Raw genomic sequence first — 9466 nt, forward strand, 5'->3', positions numbered from 1 at the left:
TCCTTATTTAAAAATGGAGCAGACAAATTTACTTCAATATTCGGATCAGATAAAAGATGCTAACTATTGATGCAGAAACTGAAAATTACCATTTCAATTTACTTAAGTTTTCTGTGCAGAAATCATTATTCATTGATGACTTCATATTACAGGGATTTCTTATTCAGGACCCCTGGTGGCAGCAGAGCCCAAAACAGAAAATAAGTTCAACTTTACTTTTTAAATAACTTTATTTTTTTTGTCACAGAGAAATTTTCTATACATATACAAAAAAATTGGAAATCAAACATGGTAGAAAGTCGTCATGATCAATAAAAGACGAAAAACACAATTACAATTCATAAGGTAATTCAATGCCAGGGCTTAAGTGTTTGTTTTATGCTAAATTATTACATTTTTAAAAGTTCAGTTATCTTTTTGAGCACCATCTTTACCTCAGGCCATCGTTGTTTTCTGAAGTGTGCGACAACTTTGAGTATTTATACAAAGTAAACTGGTCTTTATTTCACCACACAAACAACTCAAACTGAGTTGAGCTGTGAGAGTTGAGTAACAGATGTTAACAAGTGGAACATATTTAATTTCAAAACACATGGTGCACTTGAATGCAAGCTAAAGTGTTACACAAATTCATCTCTCTTGTTCCTAACTCTGGGGTCTCAGATGAGAGGTCATGATACACAGATGATGTGATTCAAAGGAGCTCTGTACCTGCGAGCGCTGCAGCTCGGTGACTTTACTAAATCAGTCACATTTGTTATATTGATTTGTTTTGTGTAAAATCATGAACATGTAAAATCATGTTCATCTGAGAAAGTGAAGTGAAATTGAACTGTGATCACTGACAATTTGGTTTAATACCAATGCAAGTTGAAGGTCAGACCACAGATTGTTGGTGAATTCACTTACTAAGTATCTAACAGAGCAGAGAGCAGCTATGATGTCAGTGTCCTGAATACAGGCTGAAACTCAGATTTATTGGTTTACAAAGTACACAAAATTCCTTCTGTATTCATATATCATTTATAGAATGCTTTCCATTATTTGTGCATCATAATGCAGCTTTAACATTAAGACTCAACATCAACAGGTGTACATGCATAATTAAATAAACAAAAAACCACAATGGTATTAGAACATATAAAATTGCATAACTCATCCTACCAGCATTGTATTTTTTAATAAAAAATAATTATTACTAAGAAAAGGGTTAGACAAGCAGTAAACACAGACAGGGAAAATGCTTCAATTATTTACTTGATCCACTGTGGAAAACCAAATTCAACTTTTTTATATATTAAGATGAAAAAACAAAGTTGTGTTTCTGAACACAGCATGTGTGCTGTTGGCAAACAGACAGACGCCAGTGGAGTGCATACACAAAGTACTGAAGGGGGGAGGGGCTGGTCATATAAGCCATTTTCAGACATGAACTCTGGAGGATGTCCGTAGAATTGTGTCCGGACTTTCTTCGGAGGTTGCCTTTCACACATAAACAACACAGCTAAGATTCTTGGCTCAGACGTGTTCACAACAACAACAAAATCTCCAGAGTGTTCAGGTGAGGGGTGTGCAGCAGGCAGAGGAAGGATGTAACAGACTCATTCTGCTCCAGAGATCTTGTGTATTTGTTTACAGCCCATCAACACCGGCCCTTATCACCAAAAATTCTCTTGACATCTTAGTCGGTGACGTCTACGTGTATGGCACCACTTTTTCATGCACAGATTTGTTTTTCTTATTTTTGCTTCTGTCGCGTGATCAACACACCCACTTACTTGTAGTGAATGATGCGGGGGATCTCCTGCTGTGTTCTCACATCAGCTCCTTCGGACATTCTGATGAGTTTTTACAAGGGGACTGGCCGGAGAAGCTTCAGGTCCGGAGGCTCTCACTCTGACATTTGCATTCTCAAATAAAGCCCCTCCGAAGAATGTCCGTATGTTCTCGGGAGTTCAGTGCATGTCTGAAAGCAGCTATACAGTACAACAGAACAATACTGTGGTCCCAAACACTAAAACAATAACACCACCCTGAGCTAAAATATAATGACAGCTCCAATTCATAAATGCATTAACAAAATGCATAGAAAGGTCTGCATCCAAATCCTCTGATCTGAATTGTTGTTAACAAAGGAGAGTCAGCAGGGAGAGGACATGAGGGGAAATAAACACAACCTAAATATGTACATCCAAACAATAGTAGAGCACTATCATTACATTGTTTTGTTGCTTTTTTTCCTCCAGTTGAAGCTCAAGTTTATTGGTATGTTTGTGCTGAGGTAACACTTCTGCAGCAGAGGATGTTAGGGTCTTTACTTGTGTTCCAGTCGCAGTGGCTGCTCCATACCATTAATGGTTAATGACCGCAAGTGCCCGTCCTCCTCCACCTCCACCCGCTCCTGACCATTCTCCACAATTCTGTAGGAGGAAGAAACCACAAGAAGTAAAGGGTAAGGAAGAGAGGAAGTACATAGAGGTTTAAACCAGACTTAAGTATTAAAATTACACATTGGAACCGAGCGGAGATCGCAGCTGAGATGTAACTGAACTCAAACACTGGCTTCATTCATCTAATAAAAATGTTTTTACTTCACTGAGCAAATGTCCCATAATAACTTTATTTAAACACGTAGAACTCTTTAAAGCCCCTACAAGTTTTTAACTGGTTATGAAACTGTCTTATTGCTGCCTATTTATGAATCTACAACAGCAAATGAGACAATCAGGGATAAAATTTGCATTTTCTCTACACTATTCTCAATATATGTGGTCGGGCTGGATTACCCGCAAGGTCAAAGCAACGATTTAGGGCATGCTGGAAAAATTTAGGTGGAGAGAGGAAACCGAAGCGGGGGGAAATGACTAGCTAAATGCTAGGCTAAAGGCTAACCCGTACAGACCACCCTCCCGGGTCTGTTCCTCACCAACTCCAGGTCAAGATGGAGGAGATCAGAATGAGAATTATGATACAATTCCTCATTACTAGGCCATCTAAAAACAGTTGTGTGCAAAGGTGTGGTTTGATATTCCAGCCAACTTTAAGCCCCTTAACATTGACTTGGTATTGTCTGAGGTAGGATGTTCCATTTGCCCACAATAATTATCATTATGTATGGATTTCTCATACCTGTATACATTTAGTCCACAGAGGCGCCACAATCAGCCACAATGCTTGAATGGTACAGTGCACCCGGAAAGTATTCACAGCGCTTCACTTTTTCCACATTTTGTTATGTTACAGCCTTATTCCAAAATGGATTCAATTCATTTTGTTTTTTAAATGTTTGCAAATGTATTAAAAATAAAGAACGAAAATATAACATGTACATAAGTATTCACAGCCTTTGCTCAATACTTTGTTGAAGCACCTTTGGCAGCAATTACAGCCTCAAGTCTTTTTGAGTGTGATGCTACAAGCTTGGCACACCTATTTTTGGGCAGTTTCTCCCATTCTTCTTTGCAGGACCTCTCAAGCTCCATCAGGTTGGAGCGTTGGTGCACAGCCATTTTCAGATCTCTCCAGAGATGTTCAATCGGGTTCAAGTCTGGGCTCTGGCTGGGCCACTCAAGGACATTCACAGAGTTGTCCCGAAGCCACTCCTTTGTTATCTTGGCTGTGTGCTTAGGGTCGTTGTCCTATTGGAAGATGAACCTTCGCCCCAGTCTGAGGTCCAGAGCACTCGGGAGCAGATTTCATCAAGGATGTCTCTGTACATTGCTGCATTTATCTTTCCCTCGACCCTGACTATTCTCCCAGTTCCTGCCGCTGAAAAACATAGAGTTCAATCTTTGTTTCATCAGACCAGAGAATTTTGTTTCTCATGGTCTGAGAGTCCTTCAGGTGCCTTTTGGCAAACTCCAGGTGGGCTGTCATGTGCCTTTTACTGAGGAGTGGCTTCCGTCTGGCCACTCTACCATACAGGCCTGATTGGTGGAGTGCTGCAGAGATGGTTGTCCTTCTGGAAGGTTCTCCTCTCTTCACAGTGCAACGCTGGAGCTCTGTCAGAGTGACCATCGGGTTCTTGGTCACCTCCCTGACTAAGACATTTTTCTGTGAACTTCCCCAGATCTGTGCCTCGATACGATCCTGTCTCGGAGGTCTACAGACAATTCCTTGGACTTCATGTCTTGGTTTGTGCTCTGACATGCACTGTCAACTGTGGGACCTTATATAGACAGTGTGAGCCTTTCCAAATCATGTCCATTCAATTGAATTGACCACAGGTGGAGTCCAATGAAGTTGTAGAAACATCTCAAGGATGATCAGTGGAAACAGGATGCACCTGAGCTCAATTTTGAGTATCATGGCAAAGGCTGTGAATACTTATGTACATGTGATCTTTTCGGTTTTTATTTTTTATAAATTTGCAAAAATTTCAAATAAACCTTTTTTCACGTTATCATTATGGGGTATTGTGTGTAGAATTTTGAGGAAAAAAATGAATTTAATCCATTTTGGAATAAGGCTGTAACATAACAAAATGTGGAAAAAGTGAAGCGCTGTGAATACTTCCTGGATGCACTGTATGTGTCATGTCGTCTACAGAAGGAGTGCTGGAGCCACATCCCAAAGAAACAAAAAACCCAGAACTAATAATACACACCACTAAGGTTGGGTATCAATTGGGTTGTTTTCCAATTCCTGTGCGAAATCGATACTTTTGAAACGGTTACGATGCCTGAACGGTGCCAGAACTAATACTTTCTTTAAAAAGAGCACAAAAGGATCATCGACAATAAGGACAGCATTTTTTAAATTGCTATGTTAAAAGTTGCTAATTGGAAGTTGAAATTGAATATATTAACTGTCAACAGTTTAAAATATACTTAACTTACATGTACAAGTAGAGTGTAAAACGCTTAACAAGTTTACCTAACAAAATAAATAAAACCTAACCCCACAACAGTAATCAAACACTAAATAACTGTTTCAGTGCTTATCACATTAAGATACTCAGCTCAGCTCCAAACTCATCACCAACTATTTCCCCCACCGGCAGGGCCAGGGACGCCCACACTGTCAGCTGGTGTGCTTGGCATGGGGTCATGCAGGAAGTCAAACATGATGCATCTCCTGATTTCAAATGTATCTTTGCACCACAAGGTGACAAATTAAGTTTGTCGTGTTCCTCCTTGTACATAGAATTCTCAAAAATTTGATGCACGTCCTGGTATCAGAATCCTTTCACATGAAATACAACCAGACTTTAAATCATTTAGCTGTGGGAATTTAGTAACAGTTGGTCAGGGTCTATCTACCTTTAGTAGTGATCTTCCTGCCATTGATGATCTTGGAGGAAGTGGACACAGAGCGGAAGTTGCCCATCCCTCCTCCACCTCCTCCTCCCCCAAAGGATGTGGAGGAAAAAGAGGTGAAGCCTCCACCTCCCAGACTGCCCATTGGTGACATGTGACCCATGTGACCCATATGACCCATGGTGCCCATGGTGCCCATGGTGCCAAAAGAACCAAAGCCTGAGGTGAAAAGGAAAAAGAATGAGACTCGTTCAAACAAATGACAGAGATTTGTGACAATGTGTTCATTCCTGAGCTTTCAGTAATAAAATGTTTTAGTACATTTTCTCTTTTCACTGGTGCACATCTTACCCGGGTCAAAATGTGAAAAGCCAGCACCAAAGGGTGGAAAACCAACAAAGCCTCCAAAAAATGAGCCCCCTGTCCTATGGCGATTCGCCCGACCTTGGTGCTGCCGGCTGCTGCCAAAAAAAGGATCCTCACTGAAAGGATCTGCACCTGAAAGAACAGGGAGGAAAAGAACGGAGGTTATGCTTCAGGTTGAAACTCCTCAAACCTGCATTTTGACGAGAACAGATTTAGTGATGACAGTTTGAACAACTTACCAAAAAAGTTAGCAAATGGGTCCCTGCCACCGAAGAATTCCCTGAAGACATCTTCTGGGTTGCGGAATGTGAATTGATCATGGAAATGATCTCCATTGTGGAAGTGACCCCCTGAAACATCATGTTTATGAAAACTCATGTAAATCGTGGAAATCTGGATCCAGCCCGCAAAATAACTCAAGAAATTCAATTCTGCTTTTAGGTTCAGGAAAAAACAGAAATGCTTTGGTTACTGGTTAGTTTTATGCAAGTTTATTAAAGGAGCCTGTACCTCTTCCTCCATTACTCCCCGTCAGTCCCTCTTTGCCATATTGATCATATATGCTCCTCTTGTTTACTGGAAGAGGAAACGGAAACATCTCCAAGTATTAATAGCAACAAACAAATTCAACAAATAAATCAGAACCAGTAGGATCCCTGAAGAGGAAAAGGAATTGTGTGCTTCATTAGAACTGCTCTACTGCCCTCAGACTGATGCTATTAGCTTCACTCCATTAACTGTGCAGTGTGTCCCCTGGTATCTGTTGTTCATTTGCAGACTTGTACAAACACTTGTGATACGAACCATCTGACAAGACTTCGTAAGCCTCTGACAGCTCCTTGAACTTCTTTTCAGCGTCGTCCTTGTTCTCTGGGTTTTTATCAGGGTGCCACCTCAGGGCCAACTTCCTGTACCTTCACACGGACAGAAGAAAGATCATGGCTATGAAATAACACATGACTGAAAAAGTTAAATACTGTACTCAGGAATGTTTCACTTGCTTTCTTTATCTCCTTGTACTGTTTTCTGGTTTTAACATCTTATTACTGTTAAATGTTGTTTCTTCTAATCAATGGTGTAAATATTGTAACTCTGTAGAGGTGTTCAGCTACATCTATTGCCCCTGTCCGTCCTGGGAGAGGGATCCCTCACGTGACTCTCTCTGGGGTTTGTTCCCCCTGTTAATCAGTTTTTTGGTAGTTTTTCCTCACCCTTGTTGAGGGTTAAGGACAGAGGATCTAGCACCTTGTTAAGCCATATGTGACATATTGTGACTTGTGAACCTGGGCTACACAAATAAAACTTGATTGATTGGTATGATATCAAACATTTTAATTCAACTGAAATGTTTGTGTTTTTATTTTACTTTTAAAGATCATAATGTGTGTCATTATAGTAAACCTGTTTCAAATTCTATATATCAGCTGCTTCAGCTGTTGCTAAAAAACTGCAGGACTTATATTAAAGGACACAGAGCAGCATGCACTCCAGCATTACTGTGCGTTACTTTATCTCAGTGTTACAGAGGCCTCACTGTTCACTTATCACTCCCTACAGGTGTATAACATTACTGCTGCAGCAACATGGGGAAGGAAATGCAATGAATATTCCAGACAGTAAGAGTTTTAGCACAATTGTCAGTAGGTGAATCTTAAATATGGCTAGGGATCAATCAGTGAGTTGTAAAAAGAAGAGCAGCCACATCCACACTCATGTTTAAAGTAACAATAGATGACCCAGTGCAGTTTGCTCTGCTCTTAGAGATGGACGATAGAGCATAGAGAGGTATGAGCACAGAGAAGAGGCAAGGAGAGGAGGAGAGAAAATGACAAAGACAGATGAGACAAAAATAAAATCTCCAATCAGAGACATCTGAATGGGACCCATATTGAGCTAATATTACAATTTCAATTCAATGTGTGCTCAACTGTTCCAGAGCGCCACAGCTAAGATATCTTTACAACTCACGCTTTCTTTATGTCATCTGCAGACGAATCCCTCCGTACTCCTAACACCTGGTAGTATTCCACCATGATGAGGGGATGAAAGGAGAAACCTGAAAACAAAGAAAGCTCCTGACAAATATTATACATACAGTTGCCCTAAATGGCTTCTGTCAGCCGAACGCCAACACAGCACTGATGCGACCGTCAGTGCTAAACCACTGGTAAGTGTCCTGGGTCTTGTAACACTGTGTCAACCATGTCAGATCAGATGTGACCATATTGCCATTGTGATGACTCATTCAACCTATATACAGTATACCATGGAATTGACATGCTCTCCCTGTGTGACTTCGCCCTGGGTACTCCAACTTCCTGCCACAGTCTAGAGACATGCAGGTTAGCTGGACACTCTAAACACCCTGTAGATGAATGTGAGCGTGAATAGTTGTCTCTATCAGCCCAATGATACGCCGGTGACCTGTCCCCCACCTCTCATTCAATGTCACTTGGGACTGGCTCCAGCCCCCCAACAACCCTCAAAGGATTTGCTGTAATGCATGTGCTACAAAAAGGGAAATTATTGTAACAGCAAATGCATATTTCCAGTATTACAGAAGCGTGACAGCTTAGATGTCATGCAATGCTGCTTACAGCATTTACATGTATTTTCTGCAGGAACCTCTTGTTATTTTAGGAGGTCTACAGCAGCTATTCTAGGTGAGGACGCTCAAAAACGACAATGGCACCGATGTGCAGCTATCAAACTGTGTCTTTGTCCTGATTTGACTCTACTTACATCAACTGAAATCGTCAACGTGTCAAATGTAAGATTCACCCATCAATATAAACCACAACTGACGGACTTATACACCGACCACTGATCTCAAACCGCCCGAGTGGAGCTTGCTTGTTTACCTGTGACCCTGAATGGCTGCTGCTGCTGCTGAATGGCTAACGCTGGTGAATAGAAAGAGCCACGAAGTGCATGGTTACCTGGGGTTTACCAACAGCACAGCGTCGACTTACAGGGCACTCAGCCATTCCAATTGGAGAAACTAAGCACATTGAAACCCTTTTGTTCGTAGCGCTGTTTGCTGATATTAGCGAACCAAACACAAGCTGGTTAGAGCGTTAGCTTAGCAGTAAACATCATTAGCCACATTAGCTGTGCTATCAAATACTTACCCAATTAGAGTATAGTTGTCTGTGACCTCAGCAGAAATATAGGACAGAGACACAGGGTGTTACATCTGGTAAGACATGAGCTAAACGGGTTTATTCATGGTGGGCAGGGAATGGTCCTCAAATCACATCTATGGATCAGACGATGCGTTGTTTCCCAATTCTTCTTCCCTCTCGGCTTGTTCGTCGGCGGTGATTAAAGTAGGTAGGCGCGTTACTGCCACCAACCGGACACAGCAGGAACGGGACACAAAACAGTGCCATCAGTAAGGAACCATCATCCCCAATCTCATTCGGCCTCCTGAGCATATACTGATCAACACGATTAACATTAACCTCACGAGTAGTTCTCCACATCCTTGGCTGTGCCACGATCAGCAGCTTGGGCAGTAATCGTTAGTCATTTACTGACGTGACTTCACTGCAATGGAAAAGGCAAAAAAATGATGATACTGCCAAGTAGTCATCATTAAGAATTATAGAGAATTTACAATAATCTACATGAACTGCACTGTTCTTATTAACCATTCGTATCAACCAGATGCAATGACCAGTGAAAAATCAGCTTTGATAATTAGTCACTGTTTGAGATTTGATACTGACCATTGAAAAAATTTAAATAAAATTCAGAGGTAAAGATGCACAGTATTGAGTGACAGGCATTATATAGAGCCACTTTGATACCAGAAAAGCAAAGAAGACAAGGAAGAAGAG

At 41.1% G+C, this 9466-nt stretch overlaps 1 protein-coding gene across 1 annotated transcript; it reads right to left on the bottom strand.

The window, feature by feature from the left end:
* Positions 1-943: 943 nt before the first annotated feature.
* Positions 944-8982, bottom strand: LOC117777798 (dnaJ homolog subfamily B member 6-like). The gene is made up of 8 exons (XM_034612769.1): positions 8756-8982; positions 7593-7680; positions 6429-6538; positions 6135-6200; positions 5864-5974; positions 5610-5756; positions 5263-5477; positions 944-2422 (listed from the first exon to the last, which is right to left on the bottom strand). The coding sequence occupies exons 2-8, from the start codon at positions 7655-7657 to the stop codon at positions 2315-2317; spliced, it is 822 nt and encodes a 273-aa protein (XP_034468660.1). The 5' UTR covers positions 7658-7680; positions 8756-8982; the 3' UTR covers positions 944-2314.
* Positions 8983-9466: the final 484 nt, after the last annotated feature.

The sequence above is a fragment of the Hippoglossus hippoglossus genome, chromosome 17 (genome assembly GCF_009819705.1).
Source record: "Hippoglossus hippoglossus isolate fHipHip1 chromosome 17, fHipHip1.pri, whole genome shotgun sequence".
NCBI classification, from domain to species: domain Eukaryota; kingdom Metazoa; phylum Chordata; class Actinopteri; order Pleuronectiformes; family Pleuronectidae; genus Hippoglossus; species Hippoglossus hippoglossus.